The sequence below is a fragment of the Morone saxatilis genome, unplaced genomic scaffold, assembly GCF_004916995.1.
Source record: "Morone saxatilis isolate NCDOM2014 unplaced genomic scaffold, NCSU_SB_2.0 Contig1, whole genome shotgun sequence".
Lineage (NCBI taxonomy): Eukaryota > Metazoa > Chordata > Actinopteri > Moronidae > Morone > Morone saxatilis.
The window spans coordinates 17,376,107-17,391,296 of record NW_023339651.1 but is presented as its reverse complement, the minus strand read 5'-3'; the positions used below and the strand labels follow the sequence as shown (position 1 = coordinate 17,391,296).

Genomic DNA, 15,190 nt, shown 5'->3' with positions numbered 1-15,190 from the left:
AGAGGAGCACATTGTCTAGCAGTAACTATGCCGAAACCCATTAATGCAGGGGTACAAAGACAGCTTCGATCTCAGTTAATCGGGATATTAATGATAAATCATTCTTAATAGGCTGTGCAATGAAAACCAACATTTTACTTACCTAAGATCAGTGAAAAGATCAGCTCTGTCTTGTGATGTCAGATTTATTATGCTTGTGTATTTGTGCAACCTAAGAGTCTGCAGTGACTGTCTCCAATCAGAGATAAAATGTGGGGAATGGACATCCATCTCTGAGGTCCAGAGGGATATAAATCTGCTGAAAACATACATCTGAAGTTAAAAGGTTGGATTAGGACATTCTAGGAAGTCAAACTTAAAGTCAGGTGAAAAACAACAACTGTATAATCAATTTTAAATGGTTGTTTTTCTCAAATAATTCTTCAGCCTGCCTGCACATCCTGCATACAGACGTCGGGGCTGGAGACACTCAAGAGAATCAAGAAATCAATGAAAAAACTTCAAAACAACCTCCTTTTGCCTCCAACAATCAAACCACCATGGTCTAATGTGTGTGCTTAAAAATCCAAGCTCAGTTTAATGACTTGTTTTTTTTATATATATATTTATATATTATTCCTACAAATACATGGTTTTCAGCACTTTGAAAAACGTTCACTTTCCTCAGTAAACCAAGAAAGCTAGAAATATCCTACAGTGAAAAAAAAGACAAAGACAAACCATTTTGACAAAAAAAAATCACAAAAAAAGACATGAAAATAACAATCGAATGAAATTAAAAAACAACATCCTGTACAAACACTATGGCCCAATAATTTAAGAAAATAGTGTCTCTAAAACGTTCATATTGCTTTGTACCTCCACTGACCGGGCAAAGCCCACCCTGTGCGACACCGGGCAGTTCAGATGGCGACCACAGAGGGCGCCAAATCCCAGGTGCCGATGTCACTCCAGAGGTTATGGGTCGAGCTGCAGCCAGTGGCATGCAGGCGTAGCAGAAGAGAAACAGTCACGTTTGTGTTGTTGTTGTTCTCTTCTTCTCTGGTTGTTTTGGCAGTAACAATACAAATACAAGGGATGGTCACACTACTACAGTACTGCACTCCTTATGAAACCAAGGATGTTTTCACTGTTTGTTGTAGTTTTACCATTATTACTCTCTACAGCATTATTACTAGAACTATCACCATCACAGATACACGGAGTGCATCGCGTGTTTGTGTGTGTGGAGGTTTCGTCCAGCTGTGTGCGTGTGTGTATTGGTGTGTTGGAGTATCAGTGTTCAGTGCTCAGAGCTTGTCTTCTCAAAAGAGAAACTGGGAAGAGTCAATAGCTTGGGGTTGGTGTTGGGGTTTGGCGAGCCTCCGTCCTGTGCCGAACCCTCGCCAACTCCCACGTCAAAGGAGTCCTTGGAGTCACTGGAGGGCGCCCTCCTCCTCAGGCAGGTGTCCCGGCTGGGCAGAGGAGGGGGCATCCCTAATCCCCCCAGCCCAATGCCCCCGAGTGCACCCAGGCCCGGGTAGAGGCCGGACTGAGGCTCCAGTCCGTCAGGGGGGTCCACGGAGATGCAGGGCGGGCTCATCTTCTTCTTGCGTCGGGGTGAGGGCAGCGAGGTCTGAGTGGGGGTCTGGCTGTGGATCTGCAGGCTGTCGGCTCGCGATACGAACCCGGAGGAGGCGGAGGCTGTGCTGCCCTGGGGGCTGGACTCCGCCGAGGAGCACACCTCGACGGAGTGGCTCCTTGGGTCGTCCAACCAGGAGTAAGGGCGGGGGCGGGGCAGGAGAGCGGTGCTGCCCTGCGTGTCAGCGCTGTGGAACCTCTTCAGCTGCCTCAAACATGGACTCGGGCTTTCATGGCAGCCCGCGTAGCTGCTGTAACCCTTGTTACTGCCGTCGCCACTGTCCTCCATCATGATGTCATCACTGCCAGCCAACCCTGCACGCGTAATGAGCGACACTTCCTGATCCACCGAGGCTTCCTCCTGTTGGAGCTGCCTGGCTGGTAAGGGCGGAGGAGGCAAGGAGGAGGGAGGGGAGGAGGCGGAGGAGGCGAAGCAGTGCTGGTTGTGAAGCTGGGTGTGCACACTGCTGGGGCGCGAGGGTTTAGGGGAGGCGCCTGGCGTGGCGGGGACCAGGCAGAGAGCGGGTTGCGGGTGATGATGGGAACAGGGTGAGGGAGAGTTGGAGGGGGAGGAGGCCGAGGGGGATGGAGGGAGGCCCAGAGAGGCCACATTCACAAGTCCTTCATTGCTCTCCCCTCCGTCTGAACACAGGGCCTCCTGAGAGTCAGTAGACACCGCAACCTGGAAGACGGGGCATGTAGGGGAAATGGTGGGGGTAAAATATTCAGGAGCAGGGGTGAAGAGATGGAGGTAAATTATGCGGTGAGAGGAAGGGAGGGAGAGCGGGGGAGCGGAAGATCAGGGAGGATGAGAGGGGGAGACTAGTTAGTGTGAGGCGATGGGGATGAGAAGCAGCAGTTTGGGTCAAAGTTCACTGTCTGGCCAGCATATTCCTAGAGTCCTCTCTGTTCTTTTAATTCTAGGCAGCGAGGGGTTATATTGGCATTGCAACATTTTTCCATGAATTCAAAGATGGAAGCACAGAGGTTACACTGCATTACTCAACGGCAGAATTCCATATGAAGACTTGCCAAAAGTGATATGAGTAAACAGCTTTGGACGTAACTGGATGTGTTCTTTGGTTTTGTTTTATTAATTCACTGTGCAGTGCTTATGTCGAGGCAGAGCCATTATTTTCTCCTCACATCTGACAGGAACAATTGTTAAAGGCCCCAGTTCACTCAAAAATGGATTATTGTTGCTACATCACTTGGATGTTTGATCTTAACTGTGCAGAATGATGTACGTGTGAGACACTAGAAGCTTGTTTTCACATAGAGCCGCTGAAGGGGGAACGTTTCTCTGGGCTCACCTTCAATCTAGAGTTTAACACGAGTACGTGTGCTCCAACAGGGCAGGACATCACAGTCTGCAAGCCAATCTTGACCTGATGTGCGACTTACACAAGTGTGGTGTGGAAACTTGAAACCTCCAGTGCAAAAACACAGAGAATGGAGTAAGAGACATCTGGTGTCCAGCAGTTAAACATTCAAAATGAAAAATATTTGCATATTCATAAATCCTTGTTTTATAATGAGGTAGAAGGAGTATAAGTCATTTAAATATTTATTTATCTGTTATATAAGTTAACTTTTTTGTTGAAAATCCATATTGGACACAAGTGACCATACTATAGTAAGTATTTGTATGTCTTAAAACATGTCTGAGGGGGCCTTTAAAGGGATTTGATGACTAAAATGAACTACTTGTACTCAATAAAATCCCCTGAAACTCTAAACATTATGACTAAGATTCTTTTGGACAATTCCCCTCCACATTTGTTGGTATAAAAGGATTATGAATGTGATAAAAAAAATGACTGCTTTTGGGAATCCTTCCCTTTGTTGGTAGGAAGTACTTAATATTAGTTAGTTAGTACGTATGAGGGCATTTCCAAGTTGTAACTGACGTGGATGATATTTCCAAGAAAGAAGCTCAAATATTTTTAATTTCAGATTGTTTTTCTCATTTGTCCCTGGAACGCTGCTTGTTTTAGTTGGACAGAGGGACTCTGAAGCTGACACAGTGAACTCTGAGCCAGACCGTCTGACCCTTTAACCTTTGACCATTCACACAAAACCCTGCCGACCGTCAGCAGCACAGCTTTCAGTTCAATTTACAACCAAATTCTGATCAGGGTGTGAGGCCAACAGTCAGAGGGTAAACATAACATGTAGCTACTGTAGGAGAGGAAGGGTTAGTAAGCACAATGGTTGCCAAAAACCATAAAATGTCCTCATGAACTCATGCCTTGTTCCTCATAGACCACAAACTGGGCAGAGGAAATGAATAAGTACCTGAACATAATTGTTCTGAATTAGGTCAATTAAAATATCTTGAATCCATGGAGATGAGGGAACAAGTCAAGCATGAGTTGAGGGGCACAGCAGTTTGAGAAATGTTTGGAATCATGGGGTTTTCCCTGCATGAGCCTGAATGGTGTGACTACAGAGACACCTAGTGGTCAAATATATCACAACCAGGCCAGGCCAATCACCAGCCACAGCAATACAACACCAAGTCACAAATAATGAGTGTGCGTACTGGAACAATGCTAAAAAATGATCACCCTGTCAGACTTTTTGAAGCAACGTCGGGTTAAGTGCAATAACTACTGGTACTCTGGTTAACAACTATGTACGTCTCAAGCTACTCAATAGAAAATTCACAAGTGCTCTATCACTGTGGTACTGTGTGTACAAAATGGCCAAATGCATATGGACAGCACTTGCTGTTCTGTAGCAATCCCCTGAGTTGTATAGTTTGTGGTGTAGTAAGTGCACTGCATTGTGGGTAGATTTCTCAGCCTTTGTCTGGCTTGAATACATTCTATCACTCAGCTACCAAATAACCCACTGATGCAATGTTACGCCTAGCTCCTGCTGCCTGTATGATATAGAAGAATGAATAGAGTCCCATTAAGGTCTCCTACAGGCAAATCCACCTGTTAAATAGTTTTAGATGCTTTGTGGCTGATGGTTAGCAGTAGATCAATGTCTAATGAGTGACATGGGGAGAGAAGCAGGGAAGCCTGTGTGTGTGTGTGTGTGTGTGTGTGTGTGTCTCTATCTCTTGGAAGATGAACATGGAGTCCAGTGTTTCTGAAAGGCCCAGTGGTAGCTAAAGTCTGCTGTTTGTCGCTGTTTCAGAAACAGGAGTATCTGTGTTTGAGCAGTAGCTCAGGGTCGGGCGGCTTTTGGGCCCAACTGAGCTAAGATCAGAGAATGACAGATACAGTGTGGAGAATGAGACAGCAGAGAATATAGCAACAGATAGGAATACCAGGAAGAAGGGGAGAAAGGAGGAGGAAGAAAAGTGAGACTGTTTAGAACATGCAATGAGGAAAGAGATTAAGGAAAACTCAAAACCCATTTATCTCTCAGACGGGGTCGTATGCTGCATTCACATGGATTCAAGCAAACAGACAGCACCTTCTTCACAGTACAGGAAAAACATACAAACGGTCCAGCGGAATGGCAGGACGGCAAAACGAAACACACATGATAATATGTTGCTACAGTGCTGTCATATCATGTATTTTAGTCAATATTAGCTACGTAACATCCGGTTTTAAACTCTGGCGAGGAAGATTTTAACTTTGAACAGCAGTGCTGTCTCCCTACCTCACCTAATTTTGCCTTCTGCTCCCATCCACTAACATGACATCCCTCTACTGTTTGCCTGATTCCATGTGAATGTAGCATTAGAGCCACAATTGGGGGGATCAGATAATTGTGAGAATAAACGCAAATATTATAAGAAAAATTCGAATTTAATGGAAAACAAGCCATGTACTATGAGTATAAAGTCTAAGTTGTAGAAGAAAAAAGTCACTTTATTATAAGAATAACGCTGTCATTTTATAAGCCATAACAATTAGACAATAGTATCACTATAGCAACCGAATGTCAGATGATATGTCAACAATACTCACTGCTCATTGGCATACTTGAATCCTTTTCTGATGCCATTATCTTGTGTTTTGATATCTGCATTCTCTGGCACACCAACCGGGAGCTAGCCTAGCCTGTCATTGGTTTAAATGGCTTTATCTTTAAGAATGAGGGTCCAAATACTGATGATGATTGTTTTATTGTCCTTAAACCTAGGATACTGAGGTATTGTCATAATATTGTGAATTTTCTTTGCAACAACATCTTAACCAGTGTCTAGGATTTAGTGGCATCTAGTGGTAAAGTTGCAGATTGCAACAGAACACTGCTCGCGCCTGTATCTGTTTTGTATCTGGAATGAGAACGGGCTGTGGAGTGTGTAGGAGAACTACAGTGGCTGCCAAAACTTACCAAAAATGCAAAAAAAGGCAAAAGGCGCTATCTAGAGCCAGTATTGGGTTTGACCCAAACTGGGCTACTGTAGAAACATGGCGGTTTAACATGGCGGACTCCATAAAGGGTGACCCGCGGCGGTAGATTAGAAATTGCAAATTTTAAGGTAACAAGAGCACAACTATTTCTATACTTAGGTGATTATACACTAATGAAAACATACCTTTGATATTATATTCCATTTCTGCCAATACTTCAAAATATTTTAACTTCATATCGAAACATCTAAATTATTTCCCCCCAATAGTGGCTCTTATACGCTGCTGTAATTATAACCCAAAGGTTTATAGGTTTTTATTTTCACCAAACATTCAAGCAGGTGTTTCATAGATCAGCTTCTTGTCTCTACTAAAAAGAGCTTTAATCAGTAAAATCAGCCTCTGTAATGTTTGCTGTGAATAAAAACATCCAGATCAATTGGCCTAAATGGCACATGGTTGAGAACCACTGACATTAACAACAGCTTTCATCACAAACAGTACAGATACAGGAGGATAGGAGAAGACTGGAAAAGTTAAACTGTGTGATAGTCACCTGTCTGCGGAGTGTGCGGCTGAGTGTGTGCGCACGTCTGGGAGGGGGTAGTCGTGGTATACTCTCCGAGTCTGAGTGGCTGTGGGGGCTGATGGGTCTAAAGAGGTCTGTGGGAACAGTCAGCTGAGAAAACTCCTCCGGCTGTGAACGCACCGAGCCACTGGAGCCTGTACGCGAACAAATAAGCACAGGACTGAATATGACGGGTAAATAACAACAAAACAGTTACATCAGGTGTGTTTCTTCTCAGAGGAAATTACCTGCGCCTTCCTACAGTCAACCTGCATTAAGTTCAAAATCAAGGTCTCTCATTTCTGCCCTATCATAATGAGGTGTCACAAATCTTGGATCAAAATGAATAAATGAGCTACCAGACTGTAACTGTGCTGTAGAAAACAATAAATATGGTTTTACCAGATTGGGTCCTGTGGGTGCCCCGTATGTGCTGGGACCCTTCTGTCTGTGCTAGAAGCTGTGCTGGAGCCGCAGAGCCAAAGGGCTGCATGGGGAGGTACATGTAGCTGTCGTTAGGCAGGGAGTGTGTGCGTCCCACCATGGGCTTCCTGACGCTCAGCAGGTTGTCCTCCAGTGGCTCCCCGGGATCGAGCTGTTCTGGCTGGGGGACAGAGAGAGGAGAGTCAGGATCCCTCTGGAGCTGGATGGACCGGGGCTTCTTTTTTGACTCACACGCTTTCACATTCTAACACATTCACAGTTGAAATCTTTCTAAGACACAATGTGAACAAAGAGGCAGTAGTCATCAGCATACACAGAGAACAGACAGGATCTTTGCGTTTTGGAGTTGACTGGCGCAGAGCTGCCACAGATCACAGAAACAAGAAGCTGGTAGCTTGAAAATTTCCAAGCACTTTAATTTTTTTTTATTGTAAGACACTCTGCGTCTCGGGTCTGCATTTGCCCATGCAGTCATTTAACTTTCACGTAAGCCTGCCCTGTGATTGTGTGTCAGCTGGGGCAGTGTCCTGCAGCCTTGACCCATTAACAAACCAGTTCACATTCATCACAAAAGCTACTGGAGCTCCAGCACACTTTGCACCCCAGTAGCAAACACAGGACAACTCAGAGAGGAGTGAAAACTACTAGAAAGCCAGAGGACAGAAGACAGTACAAACACAGAAGAAGACTGATAGGAAAGTATGAGAAAATACATGGACTCACATGTAAAGCACATAGGAAAAAGACAGAGGAAATTAAGAAAGACAGAGAAAAGAGGATAGAGGTTACAGAGAGAGAATAAAGAAAAATAAGAGATAAGAGTAGAGGCGAAGGAGAGAAAACTGCAAACTGGCAGGTGAGGAGGCGCACTACTCTACTGGACTGGACTGGAGAGACACATTAGGCTGGAAAGGTGGAATGAGAAAGAGAAGAGAAAGTCGGAGGGCACATGGTTAGATTCGCCAGGGTCTTTCAACACCTCTTGTCCCCTTCTACCTCTTCACCTCCTCCACTCCTTTTCTTTGTATTTGTCCCAGCACAATCCAATTAACAGTGATTTCATGTCATGAGTTGGCCGGGGTTCTCTGTTTTTCTGAGACTGATGGTATATAAATCGATCCCACTGCATCGCTGTCCTAGATGTGCAGCATGGGCCAAGGTTAAAGTGACCCTCTCTGGGGGAAGACACGTGACTACAGGGAAGTAATGTGATCATTAATGAGCCAAATTGGTAGTTAATTATACCCTGACAACCAGATGACATTCGATTTATTTTCAATTTGGAGGGAAGATGTCCTTTCATGACAGAGCCCCCAGGGACAGGATATCAGAGAGATGAATTCTGGTAAAGAATGTGTCCTTGTATGAGACAATATTGGATTCTGGAGTGCGCTGTTGTTCTTATACCACGACCACTTAATGCAGCTTGTTCGATTTGTTTTCCATGGGGAATACATTTAAAAGCACTGATGTATAATGGTGGTTAGACCGTCAACTATGGTCAAAGTGTCTTAACTCAAACTTAAACATTCCAGCCAATCAGACACATGCTATTCAGGACTTCACATACAATAGGTGACACTTTATTTTATTGGTCTGTCATTTCCTGGTAATTTCCTTGGAAGTTTCCTGGGAAAGACTAATGTAACTTGGGACTAATTATAGAGAAAACGAAGGTAAAAGATTCAGGTAAACAAATATAATTTTAGTCAGTCAGTTGAGCAAAAAACTCAATTTAAGTGCATATCCATTAATTATTCATTTATCATTGAACACTTTTTGGACAAATTAACCATTTTCAGCTGACCTGCTGTACACTGACTAAAATAAGTGTTTAACTGGAAATGCAACATGAACACTTTCTCGACTGTCCCTATAAGTAATGACAAATTACACAGTTGTTTCCAGGAACTTTCCTATGAAGTAAAGTACAGTTGCATATAAGAAATTATAGGAAACTAGTGGACCTGTATAACAAGGCATATTTTATATAACATATTTTCCATAGCCATGGTATAAAGTTATTTATCCTATTCAGAATTTGTACATTTTATGACTTTGTTGCCCCCCAGTGGTAGTATTAAACACTGTATTAGCTCAGTTTTGGTCTCCTTTAATTCTTGAATAAAATATATGTTCCTTTGTTTGGTGTAAACAATAATAATTCTCTGTGGGTTCATTGAGCGGCACCTTTCACATACAAGTAGTCATGTGATCCATCATTAATATAAAAAAACTCATTATAGCCACTTTATGCATTTTTAGCATCCAATTGGTTTCCATACAGTATTTGGGGGGGGGGGCAAGTGGCTTTGGAAGTGCCCTGGGAAAGAAAACACTACAAGATACTGCAAAAGGGGAAAGAGGAGGAAGAGGGATGGAGAAGGAGAAAGAGAAAGAGAGGAACTGTCAGTACATTGCATTCCAGACTGGTTAGAAAGAGGGGGTTAAAATCGTCGGGGCCCGAGTCGTCTGTCAGAGCTAGGGACCAGGATTTCTCAGAGGCCAGAGACAGAGCTTCCATCTCCGCTAGAGGGATCTAGGCAGGAAGAGACAACGGCTGGTGAGCAGAGAAAACAAACACACTCACAAAAATAAGGACGCTACACACAGAAAAGACCTGTAGCTAACAGAGATATTGACTTTGAAACAACACATATAAAACTGGAAGTGTGAAGCAGAGCAAAACAAGGAAAAAAGACAAAGCAACATTTATAGGCTGGAAACCACCTTTAGACATTTTAAACTGTATTGCTATTATTGTAACAGCAGCAATCATATTCCAGGGTCCATACACACACACACACACACACACACTAAAATGTACAGCTTTATGATTCTGAACAACAGACTGTTTAACGTGATGCAAATGAGACAACCACGCTCTTTCACAGAAACAAACAAGCAGACAGGAAGGGGATTCAATTATATTCTATGTATTAAAATGCACAGTCATTTCAAATTTGCAGAGGCTTAATGTTAAAACCTGGAAGTGCCTACACAGCTAAACTAGCTGAATGCGAGATGCTAGCTCTGAGTTAATTCACATCACTGAGCTCTGAATCCTAGAGCTCTGCAGAGTTTGGCCTCAGTCTCGCTGTGTTTAGAAGCCTTGCTCGCTTCTGGAAGAGGAGCTGCTGTGTATTTGGCCTCGTACCTGTCTAACAGGGGAAATGCTTTCTGACAGGCAAATGGGCCATCGGAGCAGAGAGAGGCAGGAGCCAAAACTCGATGGAGAACATCTTCTGTTAACGTATCGGAAGGAGAGAGGTGGCCTATGGCGCCTAATAATGATGTCTCAGACCCATTTGAAGCTTTTAGAAGATCGGGTTTTGCAATGCTAATGTAATTGGTCAAAATTTGCCTTCAAATGAGGAAAAGCGGCACTCAGATGCATTATTCAGCGACTGTGTGATCCATAGCTTATTGATTGAGCCATTGCCCTGCAGACTTGTGTGTAAGAGTGTGATCTTTGAGAATAAATGCCTTTGGTGGGATATTACATCACTGTGACTGTTTGAGAAAGTAGGGATTCACATATAGACACACAAACATGCATGCGGACACAAACAGACACAATGTTGTGTGGGGGAAACTCTAAACCATGTCACTGAGGCCAGACCAAAAACCTGCCAAGCATGAATGGATATAAGTGAGTGGAGACGTGAGCAAGGGAGTGAGATCATAGCTGAGGCGGGATATGACGCACTGCGCTGTGGTGGGCAACAGGGCCGGTTAGAAAGTGGTAAATATTCAATGTGGAGGAATGCCAGTGCAAAAATGGTAATGGCTGTAGGGCTGCACAAGATGTACAAAAGATCACATTAGCATACTTTTTCATGAATCTTATGAAATAAAGTTTCACGGACAGTATTCCTGCACTAACTAGGCCGGGGATTCTGTACTCAACGAACTTTATCCATCTTTAAGTAATTTAGTCTGGTATTAAGTCATAAAATTTCATTTTTTATTAATACAAGTGGTAAATTCAGCCAATAGCGGTGAGATAATTTCACCTGTTTTCAATCAAAAGCTATTGTTTCATGAGTCAACCAAGCTCATCTCCTTACTTGGAATAATCCGCTTTAGTTAAAGGGTCACTTGACCCAAATTAAAAGAAACCAGATATTTAATTTCTTAGCTGTGGTACAATGGATCTAAACCTTTTAGTGTGAGAACACAGACAAAGTCAAATATATTTGAGTTGATTTGCCCTTAATTTCTAAAGAAGATTAGAAAATAAGTATAAATAATAACGACTTTGAATAGCAAATTTTGGGTTTGATGTTTCCTACTTTGGTACTAGGACGTCTACAAAACACACAAATCTAAGGTAAAGTTCTGTATTTAAGACCACCTGTGTCGAGTCGAAGAAAAGTCCAAGACCAGGACTAGTGGAAATTGGGAGCCAGGCAAACAATTGCAAGTGACAATGACTGGCTGTCTGCACCGATGTCAATGTCTGAGGGATATTGAATTAAACCAATACCAGTTTTCTGAGCATGCATGCTTCATCAATGGTTTTGTTTTGAAGGAGAAAAAAATAAATAACAGCAGTACACTAAATATTATATTAATAAACGTAAATAATGTGACGGGAGGATCCTAAATTCACTAGCACTTAGATAATAATCTAACAACAACAGATTCACAGTTTCAAATAAAACTGACTCAGTTTAACCCACAGAGATCAAGAAAGTTGTGTTTGTGCTGCTCACAGTACTGAAAATTACATATAAAACAGAAACATATTTCCTTATAATAATAATCCACAGGTTGGTAGAATTTTGAACATTTCTTTATTAAATACTGTGAGCAACAGAAACCAGAAACATTCCATTCCCTTTTAAAGCATTGGGGGTAGATCTCAAAGATGGATACCTCACATTGGGCTAAATTATTTGCATGACTAGACACTGCTAACTGAGAACAGTGATTTATTTGTGATTTGGGTGAACTGACACTTTAAATGCACCATCACTTGTTCTAAGAAAGTCTTTAAGTTTAACTGCCTTGAAAACAGGGGATATTATTTGATTTAGCCTCACATAAAAGAAAAAAAGACTATCTGTAACCTTTCTGGATATCATATTAAGAATCAGAATTTACAGCAGCATCTACTGCATTGCAGTTTTAATGTGCTTACTATCGCTTGTGCAGCCCTACTTGTTGGAGAGGAGCAAGACCCAATGGATGTATGAAATGATGAGTGTGAGTCATCATTCTGGTGATTATTGACCTTCTTGTCGCTGCTGTGCTTGCTGGGCCTGGGGGGCAGTGCGTAGTAGTGACAGATAGAGCCAGAGAGGTTGTCCATCAAACTCAACTCTCCCTCCATTGAACCCTGGATGACCAGGGAGACCGAGTCAAACTGCGCTCTCCGCTGGACAAACTTCGATAATGCAGAGAGAAAGGACAGAGCAGAGAGACAGAAAGACAGGAAGCAATTTGGAGCAGAAGTTGAGGAAAAGGACAAGGACGGGGGAGAAGGAAAGACAGAAGTCGACAAATAGACAGGAATAATGTGGAAAGAAAGAATGGATCACAAAGAAAGAGAGGGAAGGAAGGAAAAAAACAGTCGATCAAGAAGGAACAAACATATAAACAGAAACAAGACAAGAACTACATTATCTATTAAACTTAGCTCAATAAATTGTTAAGCCTTTCATGCAGCACACAGCAACTGAACACACACAATCTCCTCCTGACCAACATCCACTACAGGCCCTCATGTGTTCCCATTTAATTCAACAAGGGGGCACTGCAACACTGCAGTAGAGCTGCTCTCCCACAGTGCTGGAGAATAGACTGCGGCTTAACCACACATGTTTTGGAAGAGTGGCGGAAGAAGACGGATAACATCTTAGAGGGGAAACATAGCGACAGCGAGGCCTCTATTTCCTATCCCCCAAAAAGTTCCCTGCTGTCTGGAAATAGCAGTTGAAGTGAACAACAAGGCCCCGTGGTCTAGCTTTCCCATGGCACTGTGACCTATCTATGACTGGCATGTCCTCTACTGGGACCGGCAATACACAAGTACACACACACATACACACACACACACAGTCAGGCATGCACACAAACTGTAAACCATCCTGGTGTTTACACAGACATAGAATAATACATTTGCATATCTAGAACTTTTTGTGGATTATTGACTTGACATAAAGAATAACTGTGTCTAATATGTGAGGAGAATATGTCAATATTGAGAAAAACAGTCAATAATCCTGACTTTGGACACATCTCATGTAAATGTATCCACTTATATTTTGAAATGATGCCAGAATGTGTAGTAAATATGTCCTAATATGGCCATATCCGCCATACTTTGTTTACATATGGGCTACAGTTAGTACACTGAGACAATGAAGAGACATTTCTCCAAACAAATCCTCTATTTCAAGTAGTCTCCAGTATGCTCAGCATCCCTCAACCCGTGCCAGAGAATTAACTAATGGTTTGGACTGGAGTCAGAACTAATGACTAGAGACTTGGGGGGTGGGGATGGGGTCATCTGACTGGCCGCACAGCCTGGCCCCCCAGCAGGAAGTGACCTTGGAGCATCTGTCATGTCACCCATGACGCTGCATGGACCATACATAAAATATACACCGCTAATTGTCTAATTGTTAAGTTTACACACACTGATATTTAGAATATTGAAAAAAATTATGCAGCTATCTTTTGTGGAATATGGCAAGTATTTTGGACAGTTCTTGCTTTTTTGAAACTCCCAATTCTATCTATTCTTTTAATCTTAAAGATATTATACGTTATTATAATAATCCAGATGATATCCTGAATATCTGATTAATGTCATTATTCGATATGCAAAGTCTTTTATTCAACAGAAAACTTACATCAGTACCTCAGATCTCACCTGTTCTCCCTGAACTGAATTCGCTACTTAAATCACAAATAAAGTGATAGGCATTTGAAACATTACAGAACTGTTTTCCCCATGAAACCTCTTGATTAGTACATTTATATTTGTGTATATGTATACTCCTGTATTTGATTTTTATGTTATTGTCTTTTAATATTTTCTGATATGTTCTTTTTATGTATTTCTAATAATAATAATAATAATAATAATAATAATAATAGACATTATCTGAATGTGTATCTCACTTTTACTTGTGTGCAATAATGTGAATCAATCAAGACAGCGTTTATATGTAACTATAAAGTCACTCACATGTGACATGGAACCCATCTAATTTATTGGTTATATAAACCTATAGTTATATATAGGTATAGAGTTATTAATGCACAAGCTGCTATTGGGACCTACAAAGGGAAAGCTATTATTATTCTGATTAGCTGTGTTTTTCAGTAAAATCTATTGTTTCTGTCAGTAAGCACAAACATAACACAGAGTTATGTTCTTTGAGAACATGTCAACAGGGCTGATGAGGGAACCATGGTCGAAGAATGTCTTCGGAATCACAACGCTCAGATAAACATAACATAGAAGCAGCACAAAAAAGACTTATCACCTCCAACGTGGGCTCCAGGCTCGAAGGGGGGTCTGCTCTGAGGTTTATAGAGTCTCTGCGAATATCAGCAGTGGGTGAGTCCATAGGACCGTCCCTTTCCTGCTCCCTGTCCCCTCCTCCAGTGGACCTACAGGGGGAACCCCCAGAGCTCGACCTATCCGTGCCCAGTGCCAAAGGGTTGAGCTGGGGTGACCGTTTTGCCATCTCCGCCCTTTCCGCCTGGAGCCGGTTCTCCAGTTCCAACTCCGCCTCCAGCTCCGCCTCCTCCTTGGCTTCCTTGTTGCTCTCCTCCAGGTGCTTCATCAGGACAGCTATGACAACGTTGACCAGGACAAACTGGGCGGTCAAAACAAAGGAGACGAAGTAGATGGGAGAGACCACAGTGTTGTAGCAGGTTGTGTTTTTATTGCAGTCCCTTAATGTGTCCTGGACAAAGCATAAAAACATGAGCACTGGGTTAGGGTTCTGATAAACTCAGATGATGAACACAGCACACATTATACCCGGTAAACATCAGCATGTTCAACATTGTAAGCGCGCTGATGTTAGCATTTATTTGTAGCCTAATGCATGGATAACTTCAGCTACAGTAGGGTTAAAGTTAGGGAAAGGTCATGGTCATAATACAAAAATCCCTAAAAATGGAACATGAAGTCAGGTCTCTGGTGTGAAAGTCAGATGCACTCTTTTGCCCATCCATCACCACGACCTCCACACTCTTACTTTCTGCC

At 42.5% G+C, this 15,190-nt stretch overlaps 1 protein-coding gene across 1 annotated transcript in view; it reads right to left on the bottom strand.

Moving 5' to 3' along the window:
- Positions 1-624: 624 nt before the first annotated feature.
- cacna1g (calcium channel, voltage-dependent, T type, alpha 1G subunit) overlaps positions 625-15,190 on the bottom strand; it is a 155,722-nt gene continuing 141,156 nt past the window's right edge. Inside the window, exons 32-36 of the mRNA XM_035670064.1 lie at positions 14,460-14,885; positions 12,197-12,349; positions 6,916-7,117; positions 6,502-6,668; positions 625-2,302 (exon numbers count right to left, since the gene is read on the bottom strand). Coding sequence (XP_035525957.1) covers positions 1,283-2,302; positions 6,502-6,668; positions 6,916-7,117; positions 12,197-12,349; positions 14,460-14,885 — 1,968 coding nt within the window. The 3' untranslated portion in view covers positions 625-1,282. The remainder of the gene's footprint in view (positions 2,303-6,501; positions 6,669-6,915; positions 7,118-12,196; positions 12,350-14,459; positions 14,886-15,190) is intronic.